The sequence below is a fragment of the Rhea pennata genome, chromosome 28, assembly GCF_028389875.1.
Source record: "Rhea pennata isolate bPtePen1 chromosome 28, bPtePen1.pri, whole genome shotgun sequence".
Lineage (NCBI taxonomy): Eukaryota > Metazoa > Chordata > Aves > Rheiformes > Rheidae > Rhea > Rhea pennata.
Genome location: NC_084690.1, coordinates 1,039,914 through 1,064,187, shown reverse-complemented (window position 1 = coordinate 1,064,187; position 24,274 = coordinate 1,039,914). Strand labels below are relative to the sequence as shown.

The 24,274-nt window shown below is 52.0% G+C and overlaps 2 protein-coding genes and 1 long non-coding RNA gene across 8 annotated transcripts; 1 reads left to right on the top strand and 2 right to left on the bottom strand.

Annotated features, from left to right (window-relative positions):
* Positions 1-717: 717 nt before the first annotated feature.
* Positions 718-18,734, bottom strand: CDS2 (CDP-diacylglycerol synthase 2). Of its 5 annotated transcripts, none has more exons than XM_062597070.1 (14): positions 18,444-18,535; positions 10,295-10,396; positions 9,470-9,612; positions 9,000-9,096; positions 8,705-8,802; positions 7,811-7,950; positions 7,337-7,395; positions 6,495-6,577; positions 5,748-5,835; positions 5,153-5,221; positions 4,311-4,463; positions 3,595-3,714; positions 2,855-2,958; positions 718-2,411 (listed from the first exon to the last, which is right to left on the bottom strand). In XM_062597070.1, the coding sequence occupies exons 1-14, from the start codon at positions 18,507-18,509 to the stop codon at positions 2,282-2,284; spliced, it is 1,452 nt and encodes a 483-aa protein (XP_062453054.1). In that variant the 5' UTR covers positions 18,510-18,535; the 3' UTR covers positions 718-2,281. The 5 variants fall into 5 exon arrangements, with proteins under 5 accessions (XP_062453054.1, XP_062453055.1, XP_062453056.1 ...); XM_062597071.1 differs by having other exon boundaries at positions 10,337-10,396; XM_062597072.1 differs by lacking the exons at positions 10,295-10,396; positions 18,444-18,535 and adding exons at positions 14,607-14,683; positions 14,857-15,289.
* Positions 11,403-14,269, bottom strand: LOC134152035 (uncharacterized). Its single transcript, XR_009960961.1, has 3 exons — positions 12,791-14,269; positions 12,424-12,701; positions 11,403-12,307 (listed from the first exon to the last, which is right to left on the bottom strand). It is a non-coding gene; the product is annotated as an uncharacterized LOC134152035 (long non-coding RNA).
* A 565-nt stretch (positions 18,735-19,299) lies between the features above and the next one.
* On the top strand, positions 19,300-22,628 carry PCNA (proliferating cell nuclear antigen). 2 transcript variants are annotated; one of them, XM_062596798.1, is made up of 6 exons: positions 19,300-19,597; positions 20,551-20,648; positions 21,071-21,138; positions 21,311-21,505; positions 21,847-21,970; positions 22,079-22,628. In XM_062596798.1, the coding sequence occupies exons 1-6, from the start codon at positions 19,377-19,379 to the stop codon at positions 22,159-22,161; spliced, it is 789 nt and encodes a 262-aa protein (XP_062452782.1). In that variant the 5' UTR covers positions 19,300-19,376; the 3' UTR covers positions 22,162-22,628. The 2 variants fall into 2 exon arrangements, with proteins under 2 accessions (XP_062452782.1, XP_062452783.1); XM_062596799.1 differs by lacking the exon at positions 19,300-19,597 and adding an exon at positions 20,118-20,327.
* Positions 22,629-24,274: the final 1,646 nt, after the last annotated feature.

Below are 24,274 nucleotides of genomic sequence, written 5' to 3'. Positions count from 1 at the left end.
AGCTGCGGGCTCATCAGGAAAGCCACCGCGCGTCTGCTGCTGCTGCTGCTGCTCTCCCAACCCTCCGAAGCCGCCAAACGCGCCTGCTTTGCCCTCCAGCGTCCGCATCCAGCACTACACCGCCAAAAAAGGCCCAAGTTTTGCTCCTGATCAAAAGCACGCAGCGCTTTGCGGGGCTGTGGAGGTTTTTTTGCCCCATTAACTACAACTAATAAGAAGCACAAGAGATTTAAAGCAAGAAGAGCAGGACGCTAGAGACCCGTAAGAAGAAAGTCCTATCGTGAAGAGCAACACGCTCCCGTAGCATTTCCCACCGCGGCTGCTTCCGACGACCGATCCACGAGCCGGCAGCGAGGGATTTTGGCAGATGTCGGCATCCGGCAGGGGGAAAAACCCAGAAAAGCACCAGCTTGTCCGACTGCGGGACAAACCGCTTCTCCGGTCCCGCCGAAAACCCCGTCGCTTCCACACGTATTCCCGGCCCCGGTTCCCCTTCCCCAGCTTCGCTCAGCCAAATCGCCGCGAACCGCAGCCCGAAGCCGATCGCGTTTGCAGGGACACGGACGCTCGGCGCCCCGCAGCGCACGAAGAGCCACGCAGAAACCCGAGGGAGGCAGAACCCGGCCTCTACGAACGCGTTTGCGCCCCCGCGCTCCTCTCGCTCCCTCGGGGTAAATGAGAGCAGGGGCTGGGTCAGAATACGGAGCACGAACTACGCAACATTTTCAGGTGTTTTATTTTGCATCGGTGGTCAGCTAGCTTGTGGGGTGCACATGGTTCTGCGCGCGTGCATACAAGGTTTACGTCAGCAACGGCTTGAAAACACCGACGTACTTCTGTGTTATCTGTCCCTGTCACTCGCTCGCCAGGTTAAAATAAGGTAAAGTTTCTCTCTCCCCTGCACAAACTATGGAAAGAAGTAAAATTAGAGTCACTTCGTACATGGGAACACTGCATAAGAGCTAGGATAAACTCGGGATATTTTCACTATCTGATCACAAAAAAAAAAAAAAAAAAAAAAAAAAAGGTTTTGCAATCTTTAGGGCTCTCGTTTTTAAATAATAAAAAAGTATGACAAAATAAAGGAAAGTACTCAGATAAAACTTCTAGCTATTAAGTGCAACCTATTTCTGACAAGATTTAGTAAGCAGAAGCCCGCAGGTAAGCAAAGCCAGGTTGAAATGCAGCACAGACCATGATAAACTCAGCAGCAAGACATCTACAACTCAAGTAACAAACAGGTGAGAGACATGATCCCTGAAAGAAAAAAACACAACTGGCAGCACCAGCGGGGTGCCGGAGCCCCAACTTGCAAACGTCAGAAAAGGAACTATGTTGGAAACTTGCTCTCCGTGAGTTAAAACACCCCGGTGCAGCGTTTCCAACCATCAAGAAATGAAGTGTGGTTCAATGTTGCTTTCTTACAAGTTACATGAGGAGAAAGAAAGAGCCAAGTTATCTGAACGGTTGTTCTTGCTTGGTAGGATTTACTCAGTGAAATGTTAATGTTCTTTAAAATACCTATTTACGTGATTCGAGCTGTTCGAACCTCCCACATTCCTACAGCGACTACCAGTTTCTTGATTCCTTGTCCCTAACGCAAACCCTTTACTGTAGTCTCTTTGCGGTTTAATAGTTAGAAAAGATCTTATTTGCCAAAACATCTACCGTGAGGGCGAACGTGGGAGGCGCTCTGACGACCAGCAAGCCAAGTCAGATGCCCGCGCCGGCTTGGGCAGGGCAGACGCGGCTAGACCGGCATGCGGTCCTCTTCCAATTAATCGAGCTTTGGGCTTTCTGGGTAAATCAACCTGCAAACTCACAGTTAGGGTCCCCAGAGTTCCCGTCGTGAACGCTGCCAGGGCAGGAGGAAGGAAGCCGGGGAGCTGCTTCGCTTTCCCCGCCGGCTCCGAGGCGCGCGGAGGAGACAACGCTTCGGGCGCTCCCTGCATAAGCAACGCTCAAAGGAAAGGTTAGGCTCTGCCCGCGCGCGTCGAACCTAAGAACAGATCTAGCGGAACAGCTGTGCCCTCCTATTTCACCCAACAGTCCTTCCAAGCCTTAATTCCTTTCTAGCTACAAACTCAGATTTGCTCATTTTAACCAAAGCTATATAAATATATTATATTAAAAAAAAAAACCCACAAATGCAAACATTTACCAAGAAAGGAAGAAAAGTTACAGTGAAATGAGGCCTTGTTATTGTCTTAAATCAGGCAAGCCAGGAATTTCCTCGAGGAAACTTGTCTGTTTTTCAGTTCTGCTCCAATTGCCTGGATGTCTACGCGTCCTCCAAACTAGCTAACATACCCTTGTCAACGAGGTGCGCTTTTAGCGTGTTGAAGATGTGGAGCTGCTGGTCTGGCCGCAAGGTTAAGAACTGCTGGATCAGTTTGCTTGGGTTAGGGCCTCTGAAACACAAAAGCATCAGTATCGATGAGTCTCAACGGTCTGGGAACCCAGGCGCAGCTCGATCAAAATACTAGGCTTAAAATAGCAGTCGTGTTGCCTATTCCTTCTAAGGGTAGCTACAGAACTACTGTATAATGCAAAAGAAACTCCATCAGCTCAAGAGAAACGGCGTCCGAGACTCAAGGGGATGCATACGGAACGCAGAGCAGCGTTCCTCATATAAGGACTGAAAATAATACAGCTTGGGAGACAAGGCTCGTGTTCCCAGCTCGGAACGGCACTGGCAAAAGCTGCTTCCCTTCTTTGAGGCTCCATTTCCCCTCTCATTCTTCATCTCATGTTTCCAGATGTTCATCTCATGGGGATAACAACTGCCTCTTACCACGAGTGTGTCACTCAAGTTTGACTGGGCCCCCAAACTTCACCATAAAGCAACAGATACCTGATAAAGCTTGCGATGTACACGTTAACAAAGGTGGCCATCAGGTACTGACAGTCAAAGCGGTCCATGATACCTCCGTGGCCTGGGATCGTGTTGGCAAAGTCCTGCGCAAATCAGAAAGGATCGCATTAAGCAGCCTCAGGCGCCCGCTACCTGTGCTTGCTCTACGTACATCTGAGCTCCGCGCTCACACCCACGCTCTAATTCTTCTGAGAAGGCAAAAGTCAGTCTAGGAATTAATTTTGCTTGACACCTCCTCTCGTTTTAAAAGTTCCTCCTTTGTGAAGGCCATTAGTGCCTGAGGAACATCAAGACTTAAATAAGCTCTGTCAGGGTCAAGGAAAGCAATGTTTATCGCTTGCAACCCTGTCCTGCCTTTCAAGGCACCTTAACGCTACAGAAGATGGTTTACAGATAAAACTTGCCTGCAAGACATCAAGGGAAGCCCAGATTGCAAAATTTCCTGACTCAGTCTTTGTTCCTCTACCTCAAGTTCTGCATTAAAGCAGGGCTCAGAATATCACAGCTTGATTTGATCACAGGGTGAGTCTCCCTCACCCATTCTGTCAAAAAAAATGGATCGTGCTCCACTATTTTATTCTGTGACAGAATAAACCTTCTCTTCCCTCGCAAAGCTCCCAACCTTTCACTCCTGCAGCAACTCCTGATGGACAGTCTATGTCCCTTCAGTCTTTGCCTTCTAAAAGGTGAATAGCCTTTGAGGAGAGAGGTGTCCTTACCTTGATTTTGAAGGCTCTCTTAAATCCACTAGCAAAGAAGCCTCCAAATGGCCCAATGAGGGAGGCAAAAGTAGACAGTGCGATGCTGTGGATTTGGAAGGGGTACATCCGGACAGTCTTCTGCAGGAAGAAAAACACATCAGAGGAGGACCTTCACAAAGTACGGCGCTTCCCTGCAGCTTGCTTTGCTAAATCCAAAGCCAAGACCTGCAAGCGACCAGTGGTTCTGGACAGCCAGCTTTTCCAAAATGCTACATACACATCCCCCGGGAAACAGCACTAGGAAAATGTCACTGGATCTCTCCAAGTGCCTCTCCCTCACACCTATAGGTAAAGGTTATCTTCAGAGTCTCAACACACACCTCAAGGCATACCACACTGGGCCACTCTCTGTACAAAAGGGAGGTGCAAGATGTCTTCTGGATCATCTTGTCCGCTGCTTGCCCCTCTTTCCGCTCTCTCCAGGCTTTAAGCCAGTTAGTTTAAAAACGGTTTAAGCCACCAGACTGGGAATAATTCGTCTGGGACTTTCACAAACAGAGAATGCCATTAATTTCCCTCTTTATTAGGTCTAGTGCCATCATTTCTTGCCATATAGGTCTTTGGAGCATTAAAATATAGCCCCATTCTTCTTAGTTTTCTATACCAATAAACAAAACCCTTTTAGTAGCCTCCTGGCAGGCCATTGCTAGCAGCGTGTGCGGCAAGAGTCCTACCCAGCCAACCACGGACTGCAGCACCACGGGGATGTTGTATTCCTGCAGCTGGAACAGCTCGGAGGGCTCGCAGTCCACTGTGAAGCTGTTGGTGTCGTTGTTGAATTCCACCGGACAGGTGAAGCACCGGTACCCGGACATCACGTAAGAGAGCTTCAAAGAGACAGAAAGAGAGATGCATCAGGAGAAAGGAGGTTAATAGTTCCTGCGCAAGGAGGCTGAGACGCTCTCAAGGCAACTCAAGGAGACAAGGCTAGGAGGAAGCCACGTTCCTGGCTTCATTAAGAAGATTACTCTCCTGAGAAGCATTAACAGGCTAAAGGCAGAGTAAGCATTTTCTTTAAGAAGCGCATCTGTTCAGCAGGCAGTGATCAGAGCCCTGCGTGAACAGGCGGAGACAGGCTGCACCATTTGGCTGAGCGGACAGCAACCAAACACAGCGATCATCACGAGAACAGGTAAGAACATCCCAACGCTCGGAGATGACGCAGGCCTCGTGACCTCCTCTGCAGTTCAAGGCTTCACTTAAGCCGTGCACGTAGCGAAAGCAAGCTGCTTTTTCGCACGCTCTAGCCCTGCAGTCCAGCAAAGCGCCAGAAAGAGCACTGCGCTCCCCGCACAGCGTCTGCGGACCAAGGACAATTATTGTAACGAATGTGGCAGATGGGTCTAAAGGGGACCGACATCCTGCTCCAATATGCTGTGCACACAGCCCAGTCCAAGGCCCCGGAGCAGCTCAAATCCCCGTCAGCCATGCAAGTGTGAAGTTTTGCATTTCTTGGGCAAAGCACTGTCACTTTATGAAGGGAAAAGGGCAGTGAAGTAAGCGCTAAATAACTTACCAGCAATCCAAATAAAACGGTGGCAAAAAAACCTCCAATAAAACCTTCCCAGGTCTTCTTTGGGGAGAGCTGCAGCCAGAGAGAAAGACAGCGAAGGGGAGCAGTGAGAAACGGTGCGTCTGCACCCGCCACCACGCACGTACGCGACCCTTCCTCAACTGGGAATCGCTGAGGCCAACAGCAAGAGCTGCAAGCAATCAGCACGGAAGAGCTCGGCCAAAACCTCACGTTACCGTCTCCGTCTGAAACGCTCCGTTTCACTTCACGGCCTCACGCATCGGGACGTGCCCAAACCGGAGATCAGAGAGCAGGCATTGGGATTAAGATCCAAAGAAGCCAAAAGCTATACATTCGGCTTCTTATTCTTCACTAGTAGCCTTTTCACAGACTTTCCTCGTACTTAACTCATCAGATGAAGCTTTTCAGACAAAAATTTTTAAGGACCTGACTTTAACATGCATTCAGCTTCTTCCACCATCGCAGCACACCCTTGCAGTATCTGCTTCCGCTGCTCTAGCCTGCTCTCCCACCTAGGGTCAAGGGCTGCAGGCGACCGAAAGGCGCCTGCGGTTTTGTTCGCCAAAGCGTTACGAACCTTGATGAGCGGGGTGCGGCCAAAGAAGAACCCGAACATGTACGCCATGATATCGTTGCAGATCACGCAGGAAATTGGGACAATGAACCTGGATGGGAGGAGAATCAAAGCATCTGAAACTGCCAAGCATCAGACAACTCCGAGACTTAACCCCACGAGCAGCCGCTTCACTGTGCGTTCTCCAGTGTCGACCCATCAACATCTCCCCGGCCAGTGCAATCTCACAACACAGGGAGCAACCACCGGAAGCTCCCACATAGAGCTGAGGTGCTACTCTAACTCGCTAGACTAACTAGCAGGGCGGATACCCAGAACAGCCTGTTTTAAGCACAGTTTTTCCTTTTGCAACACAAGAGATGCTGTTAAGACAGTTGCCTCTGCTCACCCTCCCAGGGTGGCTGCATCTCAGCTGGTAGCAGGCTGCTCCCAAAGCACCGTGGGCTGGTTCAGGCCCACACAGGAACACGCACTGCCGTCTCGCAGCAGCCAAAATTAGCTACTGGCACAGCCCGTTTCAGGAAGACAGATGCTGCTTAAGACCAACACTCTGTACTGCCCAAGTAGCACAAAGCGAGTCCTAAGTCACGGAGGTATCGCTCAATCTTTTGCTTTTCTAGCTGATAGGGTCAGTCCAAGGCAGGAAGTATCTTGGCCATTTGTTTTTTAAAAGAACAGTCTTAACTGAAAACACAGGAAATCACCGTAAGCGGCAGAAATCACAGTAACTCAAAACACACAGCAACTCACCATATCATTCCTTCAAAGAGGTTGTGGATGATGAGGTGCGACTGGGTGACAACAATTAGCAACGTCACATGGGTCCATCCAAACTGGAAGAGAAGACAGCATGCAGTCCAGACTGCCTAGAGACATTTCGCACACGCATCGCTGGCAGAAATCGGATGCTGTTAGGCACCTCTCGGAGACCGGCTCACGCACGTGTGCATTGCTAGCATACACCTCCACCACGAAAAACACCGCAAGTCGCAAAGAGCAGGGGACAGTGACACTCATTAATTAACGGGCATGTTCTTCAGCTCCAGCCCAGGGCTAGGCTTCGCTGGGAAGACTTCTGCTGCATCAAGCACTCCTTAGCCCACCCCATCCCACAGATCTCAGTCAGCCTTCTGACTATGTAAGAAGAACACAAGGCTGATGGTTATCCAAGCTGGATCCCTGTGTGCTAAATCTAGTGGAAAGCAAAACTAGCTGGGTCAGTGGTCAAACACGAGCAATACCTTACTGAGGTTTGGAAAAGGGGACATAGCCACTAAACCCTCGTGCTGATCTACCCACAGTACAAGAGTCAAATAGTCTTGTGCAGTCATCTCAGCTGGCAGAAAGTTTCTTAAGACCATCCTCAAGTGCAGAGAGAAGAGAATTCATGTTTCCAGGGAAATACGGTCAGGGCACCTTCCTAAATATTCAGTCTGCTCGCAGTAATTTTCTTTCCAGGCAGCATTACAATGCACAGCCAGCACAGAAGCATCTACTGGCACGTATTCCTCTACACAAAGTTTTCAAGTAGCCTATATTATTCATTCTTCTGCCTCCAACCGGGGGCAGCCAGCCCCTGTGTTTAACCTTACCATGTAGAACTGGAGGCGATAGTGTTTCTTCACCAGGCTCAAGACAAACATGCAGAAACCTGGTGGGAAATAGAAGAAAAATGAATGGGTAGGAACATATCTTCAACAGAAAGGCAAGCCTTTATTTTCCCACGACAGTGCACAGTGCACAGCTCCACGGGGTTTTTATTTTGAGTAAAGCAGCAACACGAAGTGGGGAAATGCACTGTTCTGGGAGTCACAAAATACAATTTCCTATTGTATTTGCAGACAGCAAACCGAGCCTGATTGTCCCTAGCCAAATTAGGGGTTTTTTTTTCCAATTAGGTTTTTTTTGTTGTTGTTTTTCTATGAACTTGCTTTCACAATGTCAACTGGATATGTTACGGATATTGCATCAGATACAAAACTTGTGAGAACAGCACTTCAAGAGCTCAAGGAGATTTCCTGCCTCCAGCCCAGTAAAATTTAACCAGCAGAAAACATGGTCTTTACCTGTTAAGTACAGGGCAAAAGAAATGAAGCGGTGGTATTTGCTGAGAATTCGCAAGGGCTCCTCTCTCTGCACCAGGGTGAAGAAATAATCTGTTACAGTCTCGCCATAGAAAAAGTAGTTCACGCAGAGCAGGAAGTACCTGTGGATGGATGCACGTGCCTGTTAGCACGAATTCAAAAGGTTTCCTGGAGAATCTGAGAAAGTGGCTGATCCCAAGGTGTTTATACTGCTCTGATACACTGTGAACAGCCTTCCTGAAAGTGACAGCCAAAACTTCATTTCCTCCAGGTTAGAAATGACACCTTCATTTAAACTAGCAGTTGCACCACCCAGTGCCATTTCTCAGTGGCTCCTACCTTGTTTGGGATTGGTTTGGGCCTTTTGATGCACAAGGACTTTCTGCCTTTAGATGGCACTCCTCAACAGGCCTCCGGGAGCTTGCGCATCCCAAAAGCACCGCTCCTCCCCTGCCACAGCCTTGCCCTGTCTGGCATTCAGAACTGCTCAGCCCAACTATGCCCCAGCGTTCGGCAGCGTTGCACAACCACCTGCAATAAGCCTCCCACGCCAAGCGAGCAACCGCGTCCGTCTCCACGCGGTGACGGCCATCCACGCCGTCCCTTGCCCGGATCATGGGATGCAAATCTCAGCACTCCATTAACAGTGGGACAAACGTTATCCTTACAGGCTCTATCAAGATTTTTAGTCTATCTGGATTTGTGGGGACGTTTTCCTTACAACACCTGCTAACACACGAAACTGGACAATTCACAGCAATCCTATCACTGTGGTTTGGAGGTTGCTAGATGATCCCCTTCCTGCCTCTCCTCCACAATGAGATGAAATACATCACTGCACTCAAGAACGGAGAGAGAAGCAGTCACCCGACTCACCAACTGAGTGTCCTGAACCAGGGGAGGTCATACGAGTGATACACGTTATAGCCGATAGTGATAATCTCGTGAAAACATTTGATCTGGACGCACATCACCTGCACAAACGGACATCAGGAAGCTGTAACACGTGCTGGTTAAACACTTCTCTCCTCGTGGAGATAAAAGACAGGAATGTGCATAGCAAAAGATACTTTAGCTGGCTACAAGGCTCTGAACTTCCTGCACCAGTGATGGTCCCAGCAGCCATCCCCCCGCCACTGCCAACATTAGGGCATCTCTCTGAAGCACTTACTATCATCATTAAGACCATGGGTCCCAAGTAGATGATGATGAAGAAGAAGGTGATCATTGCCAGCGTGAGGATGCCTCTTACCCACCAGTTCTTCCATCTAGGCCACAGAGAGGAAAGAAGTTAGAGAGAACCAAAACAAAGGCAGCAGGAGAGCAGCTCTGCTCTCTCCTCTGCACACCTTCTAGGCAACACCGCCGACCAGAAACCGCGAGGAGGCAGCGGCCTCGCAGCGCTCCTCTGCGGCCGGGCACGCCGCCCTTCGCTCTCCCCCCGGCTTTGGTATCAGCTTCTCCTTCCCGAGGCCTCGCGGCCACCTTAGTGCTCGCCCGGCAGGGAGGGAGAGCGCTGCGCCGCCGAGGGCAGCTATCGCAGCCTCCCGCGGGCGGCAAGACGCCGTCGGGGCTCGGGGAGCCGCAGCCAGCGCTGCGGGACCTGCCGCCAGCAGCAGTGGAGGACGTGCTCCGTGCTACCTTGAGGACAGGTTGGAGAGAGCTCTGTTCAGGACCTCTGGAGTGTCATCGGATGTCGGCACCGGAGGCGATCCTCCAAATTCAGATTTGCTTTCGCTGTCAGACGCCGTCTCTCCATCTAGCTTGTTCTCGGACTCTGACTCCTGCAAGTGAAAGAGAGACGCAGAGCTCTGCTAGCCCCAGCGCTAGGACTCGTTAACGAAACTCAGATCAGCCCCGCAGACGCAACGCCAACCACCACCCTGCCTCTGGCTGAATGGGAGAAAGACGACGACAAAATTGTCCGGAGATTACATGGCGTTACGCTCGCAAAAAAAATAACACCAGGTGTTTCAGGTGACGAGCAGAACGGGCTTCGCCGCCCTGCCCGTCTCAGCAGCGCCTACGGAAAAGGACCCAACCCCTCCGAGAAGTTAAAGATCCAAAAATATCTCCAAGTGCTTAAGGGGCACAGGGACGTTAGCAGGAATTTTTGCACGGTCTCCCCGTCCCCAGGCAGCTCTCCGCGTACGCCGCGCGGCCCGCGGTAGGCAGAACCAAAGGCCTCCAAGCAGACAGGCTCGAGGCTCCCAGGCAGACTTGACAAGCGCTAGCTTTACACGTAGGCACTAAAAATAACACCGAGGCCACGCTCGGAAAGCTGAAGAGGAAGAGCACGGCTTATCGCTCGGGGCCAGCCACCGCTCAGGCCGGGCCGCGGAGGAAACCCGGCGTGCTGGAGAGAGCACGCGCTCTCCCTGCCCCTTGCACTGCTCCGGTGCTCAGCCCCGAGCAAAGTCCTGCATTTAGGAGGCCGCCTAAATAAATACACGCGAGGTCACTCACGGCTGTGCAACAGGGCCGGGGTGGAAAGGGGCTTAAACCTGCCTCTCGACTCTCTGTCAGTCCCTCGCTCTCTGCAGTGGCAGTTCTTCCTCCAGTCCAGCTCTGCAAGACGGGACAGGTCCAAATTTCTCCATTTTGTCTATGGTTTTATCAGCAGAGCGTCATCCCGCTCCTTGCCAGCTCTCGAGATGAGGAAGGAAAACTCCCCCCCCCCCTCCGGGGAGCGCCCGCGCACATCGGGCACGCGCAGCCCGGGGCGTTCGATCATGCGCTATTTTAAAATTCCCGGAAAAGGGAACATGTTTGCAGGAAGGGCAGGGAGGGAGCCAAGCCGACAACCTGCTGCAAACAAAGCGAGTCCACCGCTCGGGGCTCCCCGGACAGCGCTGCCCCGTGCCCAGAGAGCGCCAGAGGCGCCGGCTCGGCACACTGCGCCGACGGGTATCCGCGGTTCACTAGAGCAGCAAGGCTCGAGCAGCCCCCTTACTCCAGGCAGGAGCAGATAATCACCGCCGAGCCGTAAGGTATCCGTGGCTGCAGGCCAGGTGCTTAAAACAGACGAGGACGACGAGATGCTGTCAGATGGAGGCAGCTAAAAATACGGCGGTGTTGTCAGAGGATCATTTCCGGAGCCGAGCGAAGTGCCTGGCATCGCACCGGGCGCACGCGCTCGGGTACTTAGGGGAGAGAAGGGCAACAGCCATCGTCCGTCCGTTGAGGCCGAAACCAAAAACCTCACGTGCAATTTTTCATGCAATCCAAGCACCCATCACCTCGTGCAAGCCCAAGGCTCGCTAGCCGCGCAGCAGGAGGCGTGAACGTGGAAACGAGACCGCGGATCCAAGCCCGCATCCCCGCGTTTTATCCCCCAGCTGGGCCGTTTGGGAAAGCACTGACGTTTCAGGGCTAAGGGCAAAGCAGGCAAATTGTTCCTTGCCTGTAGCCCAGAGGATCAGAAGTTTCACAAAGCCTCAGAGACCAAAAGAGAGGGAAAGGGCCCTAATGTCTTCTCCATCCCAATCCAGGCCGAGAAAAAAAAAAAGAAAAAAAAAAAGAAAAAAAAAAAAAGAAAGCATAAAGCAACTGCACAGCTCCAAAAGCGGCAGAGGAATGTGATGCTGCAACCGAGCCAAGCCGGCCGCTGCTGAAACGGGCCGCCCAGGTCCCTCCCATACCCAGCCGCCGTTCCCTGCGCTAGCCCTGGCGCTGCAGCTAGGCCGACGTAAACCATCATCACCATCATCATCATCATCAAGCCGGTCCGCTGAGTTCAGGGCGACGCCAAGCCCCGACGCCTCGCCACGCGCAGCGTTTTGGTCTCCAGGAAGAGGGGCCAGCGCAGAGGTACCCGCGTCCCGTCACTCCCCACGCCGTCCCCGGCTCGTGCCACGTAAGCCTGACTGCAGCTGGAAGAAAACATTTTCCTTGATGGAAAAAATCACCTTCAGTCGAACTGATGGATAACGTACATTTTAACGTCTTCGTTTTGAAAACAACTCAGTATCGTAGATGAGCTTTTCTCCCTACTTAGGTTGCTCCCTAAAGCAGGCTGTCGGGATTATACAGGACACAGTGCTGGATACAGGCTCTGAAGAACACTCAGTAATTGACACTATTTTTATTCCTTTTATGCAAATTACAACCATCAGCCTACAAACCACCAGTTAAAGCAGCTGAGCGAGGTGCTAAATAGCTCGTTTAAGCCTGAGCACGATGCGCTCCGGTTTGGTCTACTTAATCCAGCTGCGGCATTGCCATGGTGACAGCCTCCCGCGTGTTTCCGTCTCCATCTCATCTCATCTCTGCGGCTACGTCCAGCCACCGGCAGCAAACAGCGCGTCCAGGGATGCCAGCGCAACCGCCGCTTTTCGGGGCGCAGCAGACGGCAGTCGGTCATTGACGATTTAGGGTCGACGGATTTGCTTTAAACGCACATTACGAGCAAGCCATGAAGAAGCCAGAACTGCAGAAACCTGGAAGCACATCAATACCGCTTTCAAGCGTTTCGGTTGTCTGAAAAACGCAATTTAGAAGATGGAGTTTGGCATTTCAGGTTTTAGAAGACACATTTAGAAGACGAGCGTCTCGACACGCTGTCCATGGACCCCTTACTTATCAGAATTGCTCACTCTGCAAACGGGACCTCAGGGCAACTCCGGCCTTTTCTTTTCCACCTTCAAGGGGAGACGTGATCTTGAGACTGGAAGTAGAAAACTGGGACCCCAACCGGGATCCCAGGCTCCCGGCAGTCTCTGTCTGTGATCTGGGCTATATCGTTATATCTTCGGATGTCCATCAGGAAGAATTCTCTACAAAGCCTTAATCCCAGCATTTCTACCAAGGCCATGAATTATTCAGAGCGATAATCACCTCCTGCTAAGTGGCTGCAATGGGCTTCAAGCTTCATCTAAAATAAGCAAAACCCCAAACCATCACCTAACAGTCTTCACTGCGACGGACTACGCAAACAAGAGAGGATAAATATATCCAACTTACATCATATTAACCAAGAAATCGTGATTTGCCTCCCTTCCCAGCCGTAATCCTTCCTTCAAATTGCAATGAGCCTCTTCTGTGCATTTAACAAATGCAGCCATAAAAGCCCAGGAGCACACAAGCATCCGTGGCTACCTTTGCAAAGCCTCCGTTTCCATAACAGGAGCTCCTCCTAAAATTGAAGCCACGTAGCCATGGGCTGGTCCTCGCATACGCCTTGCCACGCTTTTTAACCTTTTTACGACTCCGAAGCGGCACCGAGCACAACACAACGCCGGCGCGTAAAAGCTTCAGTCCTGGGCCAGGCTCTAGCTGAACTAGACGCTGCACGGACAAACCAAACCTTTCAGCGAGGCTTTTCACCGCTCAAGCTCTCTGGATTACATTAACACATTAACTCTATTAAAGCACAAGCCGACGCCGCGTCTTTTAGTGGCTTTTGCTATCAACACGGACTTACTACATTCAAGGGCTCTTTCTGCACAAATCTGCCTGCCCAGCGCGCCATCTCCAACCTCTCATCTTAACGCCCAGGGCCTTTTAAGGAGTCAAGGGGATAATTAATACAAGAATAAAATCGAGATGGCAATGTACGTTTTGCCTTCGCTCACTCGCTTCCATGTTAGCAATGATGGAAAGAAAGAATAAAACCCACAGGTCTCCTCCAGGGTGGTTTCTCCTGATTGCTGAACCAAAGGAGACAGAGGAAAAAACCCAGACACCTACTTGCTTGTTGGATCTGTAAAATCTGCACACCTAAGCAACATTTGCAAATAAATATTTTGTCCCCTAAAAGAAGTTAATGGAAGAACGGGTTGTCTTAGGTTTCTCTAAACAGCGCTTGCGAGCAAGCAGTGTGAAACGCGTGCTTACAGATCAAACGGCCGTCTCTGGGTTTTGCCCAATATCCATGACATGATCTCCGTTGCCATAGAAACAAGTCAGCTATCTCCCAGCCAAAAATTTTCCGCCCAATACAGAGATAGAGTTAAGCATTCAAGGCTGCTAGATTACATTCGTTCAACAAATCCCATTATTTGTGCACCTTTTTTGAAGCAAGGCCTCATTTTGTTTGGATTTTCTGACAGATTTTAACAAAAAGCAGCGATGGAAAATGCTAATACACTGCTAAAGAGAAACATAACGTTGTCTTTCGAGACAGTAAAGCTGATAGCTGGAACAACTGGGACTCGGTTCGTGCTACGATCACGGAAAAGCATCGGCTGTTTGGAAGCGGGCACAAAGTACCTTGGTTCATAGGCAGATGCAGAGTAAATCACCCAAATTTCTCTGGTGGGGAAAGTATTCCTCTAACCCTCTTCCATCCCAAAACAGGCTCAGGAGACAACCAAGCAATCCAATCCAAGCTCCTCATGTCCCTCCATCAAGCAAGGTGGCATCTAGGGGCGCCTGCTCGGTTTATTGTCTCCAAAAACGACGACGAAGGTCAGTTTTCGCGTCCGTCAATAAGGAACTCCCTCCCCCATCCTCCCCCCAAACATATTCCAGTTCAAAGCACGCACAGAAATTGGGGCATGCCTGTAAGTGGAGGCCAGTAGCAGATAACACCGCAAAAAGCACAAGCAGTTGCACAGCGGCTGCAGGAATGGAAAAAGCCGAGCCGAGCCGAGCCGAGCCGTGCCGCTTGGCTGGGAGCGCGAGCGAGCTCGGCCCGCCAGCGGGGTCCGACCGACGGCACGCACGGTCTGCGGTTAGCAGACCACCAGCCTGATGAAACAACCCGAGCCCGCGCGTCAGCACCGCGACTCGCCGGGCGCGGGGCCGCGGCTCTTCCTCTACCCGGCCCCCAACTCACCATCCGCTCCGCGCTTTGTTTATTCCAGGAAATCTGGAGGGTAAATGCTCTCGGCTCCAAGTCCTTTACAGAAGCTACTGTATACAAAAGAGCACAAAAATAGGTTGCCGGTTCTGGCATTCCCCCAGGATTTCCTACTGCTAAGGAAGGAACCTGCGTCTCTCTCTAGAATGGAAATATTCGGGAAATAGGCTCTAGCGCTAGGTTCTCCTGGATCTAACCGGCATCTCCTTGCTACCGGGGCACTTACCGAGCCGGCAGACTTTGCTGTCCCTGCAGAGACAGAGAAGCATTTACAGTAACAGGAGAGCGAAGCTCCTCGGTACCTCCGGGCATCGGCGTCTGCAGGAGGCTCTCCCCTCCCGGAGAGCCGGCGGGCGGGATTCTGCCCAGGCTTCTCCATCTGGACGTCAGAAAAGCAACGGGCGCTTGGAGAGCGTCCGGTCTCGGCTCGCACACGCCTCTGCGCGGAGCGGCAGCGGCAGGACGTCCTCGCAGTCCTGGAAGGGTCGGGGCAACTCCAGCTCAGCCGGTCCTTAAATCGCCAGCACCTCCCTGGGATCAAACGCCTCCGGCGTCACCGCACGCGAGCGAAGAAACAAGCAGCTCGAAGGAGAGCGTGCGCACGTTGCGGAAAGGAATCTCCTCCTGAAGCACAGCAGCCCGTCCCTCTTCCATCAGCTCCAGGGCAGGCCAGAAGCCGGGGCAGGTGTTAACGTCGACCGCCAGCTATAGCGAGCTCCATCAGAAGTGCAATCAGCCCAACCTCTCCTCGCCACTATTAACAGTGACGGATAACCCGGCAGCCGCCCCATAAAGCAGGGTATTAAACAGCATGGAAGACTGAAACGTATTCTCACATCAGACCTGAGATCACTAACATCCCGCGCTCTCTCGCAGGCCATATAGCAAAGCCCCAGCTCCTCCGTCCTTCGCTTCAGCACGTGCCAGGCAACCTTTCCCACCAGCCCTTCGCCCTCCCCAGCAGACCCGAAGGGCAGCGGTTGGCACTAGCGTTCACATACACGGCCTCTACTTAGCTCGGCATCTTCAGAGCCCTTTTCATCACTAGGAAAACCTTGCAAAATGCCTGGAAGCGCAAGAATCACGAGGTTTGGAAGCTAGAGCAGACTCTAGCTTGTTGTTGTTGTTTTCTATAAAAACGCAACACAGATGTAGCCAGATAAATTCACTGCAGCCAGTCTACTGCAAGGCTGGGCTGGAGAAAACAAGAGGCGTCTTCATCAAACCCCTTCTTCAGTGTGGAAAGCTCTTTCACCCTTCAACACCAAATGCCAGAAACGCTACTCTTGAAGGCCTTGTATCAAGTAAGCAGCACTCCTTGCAAGCACGGTCACCCCCTTCCCCGTAAGAAACGAGTAACCTCGGCGGCGGCAGCGAGGTGCCGAATGCGGCAGGGTGGAAAAATTCACCGGCGCAAGGATGCGCGAGAGCAGAGCCGCTGCCCGGCCCGCTTCCACCCGCCCTCGCAGCGGCGGCGGCCTCTCCGAACGGGACAGCGTCTTCCACCGAGACGAGACGCTGACTGCCGGTGACGAAGAAGCGGGTAAACAAAGCCACAAGTGACACGCCGGCGCGATCTGCAGCCCAGATAAGCCTGCCTCTAAATAGACTTGCCCTCCTCCCCCTTCCACGAGGCCAGTCCGGGAGGCGTCCGAGGAACCCTCTGGATTTCCAAGCTCATGCAACGTCCTAGCAAAAGGAGGAAGAAGAAAAGGAAGGAACCGTCTGCCCTCGCCGTCGGCTCACGGGCAGCACAAACCATTACTGAAAAATGGTATTAAAATCCCATGAAAACCACAGAAGCGTTCAGGACTTCTGGACACATTGTGAAGGGACTAGAATTTGTTTCCATCATCCAGTACACATTAGCAGTAACAGCTATTAGCATTTAAGTCCTTTGGGCTAAGACAACAGGCACCAAGCACAAACAACCCCAATATCAGTTTCCCTGGCTCTGAACTGGAGAGATCTGACTGCATTCACTCACTGAAGTAAAAAGCCCAGTGCCTTTTTGAGGAAAAGATTGTGCTGCACGAGTTTGACAAAAATCAGGCTCAAAGCATTCTCGCACAGTTGAACGAGCGCAGTTTCAGCTACGAACGCTGCCTTGCGCCAACGGAGAGGAAAACATCAAAGCTCTGATATCGAGCGAGAGTTGGAGGACCAGAAAGTGAAACCAGCCTCTCTCTTTCCACTGTCAAAACAGAGCAAAGTGGAAACAAGTACAAAGCAACCAGCTTACGACTTTCCGGGTCCGATCTTAAAAACAGCCCTGAGGTTTACAGCTCATTTTCACTTGTCTCCTTTAATACGCCGAAAGACACAACTGTTCCTGTAGAATGCAATACCAACTGCTAAATTATTTTTCTTGGCGAGGCTAAGTGAGCGGCGAAGCGCTCTACTGCTAACAGACGTCACGTTCGGCACCCAGAGGAGCTGTTCTTCACCGGTGGCAACGGATCTTTTTATTTTTTGCTGTTGCGTTTCATTTGAGCCGCTTCACGACGAGCGGTACAACATAAATGCTCCAGCTCTCTACCAAGGACACTTCAAGTCATGTCGACTCAAAGGTAAAACTGGAGGAGCCCTTTAGAAGGCTCATTATGTGTAAAAAAGCATACTTGCCTGGAGATAACAAGATTGCACTCAAAATAGCGGCCCTCTGACCTTCTTTAGCAACACATCACAAGGAGCTAAAGCAAGATCGCAGCTTGGCCGAGGGAGTTTGTTTGCATACCCGTTAAGCAATACGAGCGCTTCCAGGCTCCTGAGGGACACGTTCCAACTCCCACAAAAGTTCTGGAATTCTAGAAGTCCCTTAAGTTTTTCTGCTGCAAAATAAATTCCAACCGAGGCAGATACAATTATCTAGAGGATAACAGTTTTGCTCTATGCACAGCAAAACAACGACAACAAAGAGCGTTCCTACTGCTGTTTCGCTCGAGGTCAGCGACTCTGCAGGTCAAACAGCTTCACGTCAGCTACAAAAAAAGGCAGACACTTTAAATCTACATCAAGGTAACCTATTCCTGGCACCGTCAGCACGTGCCACCCCCATTTCAGCTCTAATCGCATCAAACATTAAACGTTACTCACGGGCGCCAGGAGAGCTCCTAGCAGGTGTTAGACAGGCATTCCGAGCAGCATTAAATGCGATATTTGCATTGCAAAAGAGATTTCTGAATGGTTATTTCACGCCCACCTGAACAGCGTGCTCTACGCGCTGGAAGGGGGAGCATCAATGCGATGCCACCAAAGGGCAGCGAAGGGCGGGCGGGCGGGCAGACCAGCGCGGGGTGGCCGCACAAGACGTGCGTTAAACACGACCACGGCGAAGAAGTACTTTTCCCTCCAGCGTTTTGCTTTCTGTGGCCCTATGACTGTTGTTTGCACAAAGAGACTTTTGTTTGGGTTTTCTTTTTTTAATTTCCTTGACAGCTTATTCTTCGCGTTCCCTTCCGCCCTGGGGCCGCAGCGGGACAGAGCAGCGCGGCGAACCGGAGCCCAGGAGGCGCCGCGGGCAGCCCAGCGCGGCGTCGTCCCTGCCGCTACCCGCAGCCGAAACGCGAGCGTTACAACCGCCCGGGAGGTATTTTCGGACCCCGAAATACTGCGATGCCTCGAGGTTCCTCCGCTAAAACCCGCCGCAGCTGCGCGGGGCGAAGCGCAGCGTGCGCGGCCCGAGGAGGAGGAGGAGGGTGATGGGGGGAGGAAGGCTCCGCCGCGCACACGCAGCCCCGCAGCGATCGGCGCGGCCCAGGCCCCGCTGCCCTCCCGCTCCAGCCTCCCCGCCGCCCGGCCCGCAGCTCCCACCTTCTCCTCGGGCTCCGGCGGCGCCGCGCCGGGCTCGCGGCCCGGCCGCTGCCGCAGCTCGCTCATGCCGGCCCCGCTCCGCTCCGCGCCGCGCCGCGCCCGCCGCCGCCGCTGCTCCTGCGCCGCGCCGCGGCCGCCAGGCGGCGGGCGAGGGCAGGGCGCGCTCAGCCAATCGCCGCCGCGGGACGGCCCGGGAGGGGGCGTGGCTTCACCGCCCTCCCCGCCCCACCCCCTTCCTCCCCGCCTTCCGGCCCCGCCCAGGTGTACCCGGATGTGCGCGCCACTCCGCCGCGCGCCGCCATGATGGGTGGCTGCGAAGCGCGTAGGCGCGCCGGGCCGCCGCCCTGTCGCTTCTGCCGCTCGAGCAGAGCAGCGGGGAGAGAAAACGACGCGCGCAGGAAGCGGAGCCGTGCCCTGGCTTTCACTGAGGACGGCGCTTCCGACCTGAGATGTCCCCTAATGACAGGCCCGCGGCGGGCAGGCCGCGCCGGGGGAGCGAGCGCGCGTGCCACCGGCTCCACGCGCAGGCCGTTATCCGACCGGAGGGATGCGGGGTCCCTCAGCCGGGCGTCGTGGCGCCGGGGTGCCCCTAGGCCGCACCGGCGATCGCTGCCCGCTGACGGAACCTGACGCCTCGTGGTCTTTGTGCGTGTGTAACGCGCGCGCTGATTGGCTCTCGCCGGGGCAGCGGGCGGGACTAAGGGGAGGAGCGGCGTGCGGATTGGCCGAGGAGCGGGGAGGGGAGAGGGCCAGCCTGTGAGGTGAGCGAGGATTGGGCGTCGCTGGAGGGAGCGCGCGTGGCGATTGGCGCCGCCGGGGCGGTGGGCGGGGCGGGGCAGCGTATAAAGGCGGCGTTTGGCGGGCTGCGGCTGTTGGCGGCCGCTTCCTTGGTGGTTGTTTGCGCGCGCTTTGCGGGTCGTTGCCGCTGCGAGGATGTTCGAGGCGCGGCTGGTGCAGGGCTCGGTGCTCAAGCGGGTGCTGGAGGCCCTCAAGGACCTCATCACCGAGGCCTGCTGGGACCTGGGCTCGGGCGGCATCAGCCTGCAGAGCATGGACTCCTCGCACGTCTCCCTGGTGCAGCTCACGCTGCGCTCCGAAGGCTTCGACACCTACCGCTGCGACCGCAACATCGCCATGGGCGTCAACCTCGCCAGGTAGCCGCGACGGGGCCTGTCGGGGGCGGTGAGAGGCCGTTAGGGCCTGTCCCGGGCGGAGGGGGGGGGGTGACTCCGCGCGGGGCGGGGAGCAGCCGTCGGCGCCGTTAGGGCCTGCCGGAGTCGGGGGAGGGGCTCGACGCTGGGGGCAGCAGCCGTCGGGGCGGTTAGGGCCTGTCCCCGGGGGTCGGGGTCGGGGGGGAAGCAGCCGTCGGGGCCTGTCCCCGGGGGTCGGGGGGGCAGCAGCCGTCGGGGCCGTTAGAGCCTCTCCTCGGGGGTCGGAGGAGGGGTGTCGGCTGGGTCGGGGAGCAGCCGTCGGGGCCGTTGGGGCCTGTCCCCGGGGGGCTCGGCGCTGGGGGGCCAGCAGCCGTCGGGGCCGTTGGGGCCTGTCCCCGGGGGGCTCGGCGCCGCCCCTCCCCCGCTCTCCACAGCGCTGTGGCGCCGCTTTTCGCGGCGCGCGCGGGGCCTGGCGGCGCCGTGACGTCACTGCCGGCGCGCCGAGGCGGGAAAGCCGGGCGCGGAAGGCGGGGGAAGGCCGCGCTCTGCCCGCCATGGCGCCTCCGCGGGGGCCCGCTCCCGGTGCCCCTCCGCCCCCGCGAGGAGCGGGCCCGCGCTCTGCTCCTCCAGCCTGTCGCGGGGGCTGGAAGCTGGGAGGCTTCCAGGCTGGGGTGCGCCGTGCAGTGCGCAGCCTTCCTCGTGCTTGGCCGTCATGTGAAGTGTTCGCTGCCCGGTGAGCGCGTGGGGTGTTGCAGGGGCTAAAGGTGGAGGGATTTGTGCCCATAGGAGGGAGTGTAAAAAGTGGATAGGAATCATAGTACAGGGTTGTCATGTTGTAGCAGAAGCTAGTGGCTGTTTCTTGTTACACTTGTTTCAACACTATGACAGCCAATGGGCCTGTGTTCTTGTGCTGTCAGTTTGGGACCCTGTGAGTGACTGAGTTTTTGTTCCCCTAGCATGTCTAAAATACTGAAATGTGCTGGAAATGAGGACATAATAACTCTCAGAGCAGAAGACAACGCGGATACCCTAGCTCTAGTGTTTGAAGCACCAAGTAAGTATTAAATCTAGTAACTAATGCTACTGTGATTTTTTTTTTTTTTTTTTCCCCTGGTAGTTTTCTTAGATGAACCAGTATGGTCTTCTGGGCCATGGGAACAAGGTGAACTACTTCAAAGCTGGAAGTCTCACCTGACTCTAAACATTTAAAAGGAGCTGGAGATGTAGGCTTAGTCTAGTTGACCAACATCACCGCAGGGTGAAGAAAACCCTCTCCAGGCCACAGACAGATACTTCTAGGATCTTCCTGTTTAGGTTGCTTATATTTCTAGCTCCCAAATAACAAGACTAATCAAGATGGAGCCTGTTGTCCTAACTGAAGTGTTCTTAAGCTCTGTCCAAAATGTTTTTAGAGTAAATTAGGGATGATGATAATAGTCTGACCAAGTGCTTAAAACTAAGCTTTGTTTGTTTCAGATCAAGAGAAAGTGTCTGATTATGAGATGAAGCTAATGGATCTGGATGTGGAGCAGCTTGGAATTCCTGTAAGTAGTAACTTGAATTTCTAATTGGATTACATTATTACTCCTGCAAGGAAAATATTTCTTGAGCTTGTAGAGACAAAGAAGAGAACATCTGTTGAAAGACTCCAAATTTGAAGTGTACTGACTGCATCTAGCTTCTCGGAGAAGATTAATTGTGACGCTTCCTTTGCAGGAACAAGAATATAGTTGTGTTGTGAAGATGCCTTCTGCTGAATTTGCACGCATCTGCAGAGATCTCAGCCACATTGGAGATGCAGTTGTTATCTCTTGTGCAAAAGATGGTGTGAAATTTTCAGCTAATGGAGAGCTAGGAAATGGAAACATCAAGCTGTCACAGACCAGTAATGTGGATAAAGAAGAGGAAGCTGTAAGTAGTGTTAATGACTAGCTACTATCAGTGTTGACATTTATACCAGTAACTTATTTTCTGAGGTAGTGTCATAGGCATCTATGGGTAGATAAAGGTGGGTCAGATATTACTCTGGTTTATAGAAGCAAGTCAGCAAGTAACTGTCAGCTTTGGCCCCTTCCTGCTGGGGTCTGCCATGCAGTGCTTGGCTGTGTGTGTGTGGTTGGGAAGGGAATAATGCTGGCTGTTTCTCTGCCTTTGCCTGGGGTGTCCAGGTCAGTAATATGGACACTTGATAAATCTGTGGGAGCTTATGGCTTGCACTTACAGAATTCTAACGTGGCTAATGGTTTTTCTAGGTAACAATAGAGATGAATGAGCCTGTCCAATTAACCTTTGCTTTGAGGTACTTGAACTTTTTTACCAAAGCCACTCCACTGTCACCTACAGTAACACTTAGTATGTCTGCAGATGTTCCTCTTGGTAAGTGGAAGCAGCCCTTCTGAAAGGGCTCTCTGTAGAGCGCGGTCAGCTTAGAACTCTGTTAAGAGATGTTGGTGGAATGACTTGTTCTGAATGATCTTTTTCCAGTTGTGGAGTACAAGATTGCTGATATGGGACACTTAAAATACTATCTGGCTCCAAAGATTGAAGATCAACAAGAAGGCTCTTAACTGGACTAGGACTGAGGGAGAGATCTGCTCAGCCCTTTGGAGAAGACAACTGACTTTAAGAAGGAAATTGCCCAGGCAGTTTATTAGCAGTTTCAGTGCATTGGATCATCAGATGAGCACTGCTAGGCATGTTTTGTAGATATCTCTGTAAATATTCTTCAGCTTACTATTTTGCTATACTGATGTCATTCAAAATAGGAATTTTTGCTTTTCTAGTCTATTCCTGTACCTCCAATAGTCTTATATGCATTCTTTAGATGGAATCCTCTGCTCCTTTTGATTTGTGTTAGAAAAGGAGTGCAATATTTAACTTGAGTAAAGATGACATTTGCTAGTTTCACCTGTGAACTGTAGTTCACTAGGGTTACTGTTTAATGATGCCATGAGTTCATTCAACCTTTCTTTGTTTTTGAAGTGGTATTCTAACTGAAATGTGGAAAACAAAAATAAACATGGTTTGAAGTTTTTATCCTGCTTTGAGTATGGCTGAACTAAACTGCTGTCACACTGATGGTACACTTGTTCCTTTCTCAAAAACTGCCTTGAACAGGCAAGCTTGTTTTTTATTGCTCTGGAGTTACCAGCCGCTACTCATGGCCAAGAGTAGCACACAAAGGTGGCTCGGTCCTTGGGTAAAGCACACTGAGGTGGACAGGATAGTTAGAACTGGAATAACTAATCCCTCAGTGATGCTGTCAGGTGAGGCTTGTAGGTTTTTTAAAATGCATTAGCTTCGTAACTGCTCTCCACCAAACGCAAGAGCTGACTCTAGCAGGGGCTGTTCCTGTGGCTGTCACTATTCACTGGAAGTAAGTTGGGGTGTGTAGACCTGAAGCATATAGGGACTGGAAGCTGCTTGCTCTGACAGAAGGTTGTGTAAATCCTTTGTTTACAGTGCTACTTCTGTTTAGAGCTTGTTTACACCAAGCTGCTCCTCAACAAGTCTCTGCATGTTGTATTCAATCAGTGCCTTTATTCTGAACCTCATGCTTCTCTTCACAAGTGTAGGGCAAACCCTGGAACTGTCAGCAAGCTCTCTTGAGGGTATTGGTAATCATGTTCAGGTTTGTTGCTAGTAGACTGCAAAGATAAGGCTTATAGCATGTTTTACCCTGAGGGCTTGATAATGGAAAAATAGGATTGAAAGTTCTAGGTGCTCAGTGGTACTGGGGTTTAGAAAGGATTCTGTTCAGTCCTGTGGATTTTTTATTTATTTTTTTTAGGAGGCCCTACACTTAGTTATCTCTTTTAAAAAAATCAAGCATAAACTTGTAGACTTCATAGTTACATAATCCAGCTCTTCATGGTGGTTTAGCGGAAGGATTTCACAAGGTGGCAGTACTAGACTGATTTAAGAGGTGTGGTTTCCGCTGTGTTAAAGCGATGTGGCTTCCACCAAGACTGACTAGTCCCTACTCAAAGCCTTGGATTGGGTTGCTTAAGGCGTCTTGCCCTCTTATTAACTGATAATAGCACTTACTGTTTCTTAGTAGGAGGCACTTTTAGATCTGTTTTCTGCTGCCGTAAGGTAGGTGGATGTTCTCACAGCTTCCTCCATGAGCTTCAAATGTCTGTATGGCTAGGCGATATATCCCCGTGCAGTCTCTCAAACTTGAAGTTGGCGATTAATCTGGTATCTTGAAGAAAATGGTTTGAGAAAGTAAGAGCTGACTGAACTGCCCTAAGTCATGGTACAACAAGGTAAGTCCTTCAGTTGAGAGTTGGGTTCATAACGTTGCAGTGTTGGTAGTGTTCCATTTTTTTTCTTCGATGTAATTTCAGTGATATGAGTAACATCCATTTTGGTGCAGCTTTCTGCTGTGTTGGAAGTGAATTCAACTTTTTCCTATTCTACCTATAAAAAGATCATAAATAAGCCAAATTCAACTGCTAATTGTTCAGAACTGCAGCAACCCAGTCTGGGAGCTTCATGTAATAGGAAACATCAATTAATGCTCAGGTATCTTGATATTCATGCTATAGGAAAATGTGCTTAATCTGCTTTCTGGCTAACACCCCACACGCCCAGAGAGTAGAAAAAATACTGCCTGGTCCTTCTTTAAAGGTTGGGTGTTTTTTCATTCAATGCTCTGTTTTTGCCTGAGACTAAGAA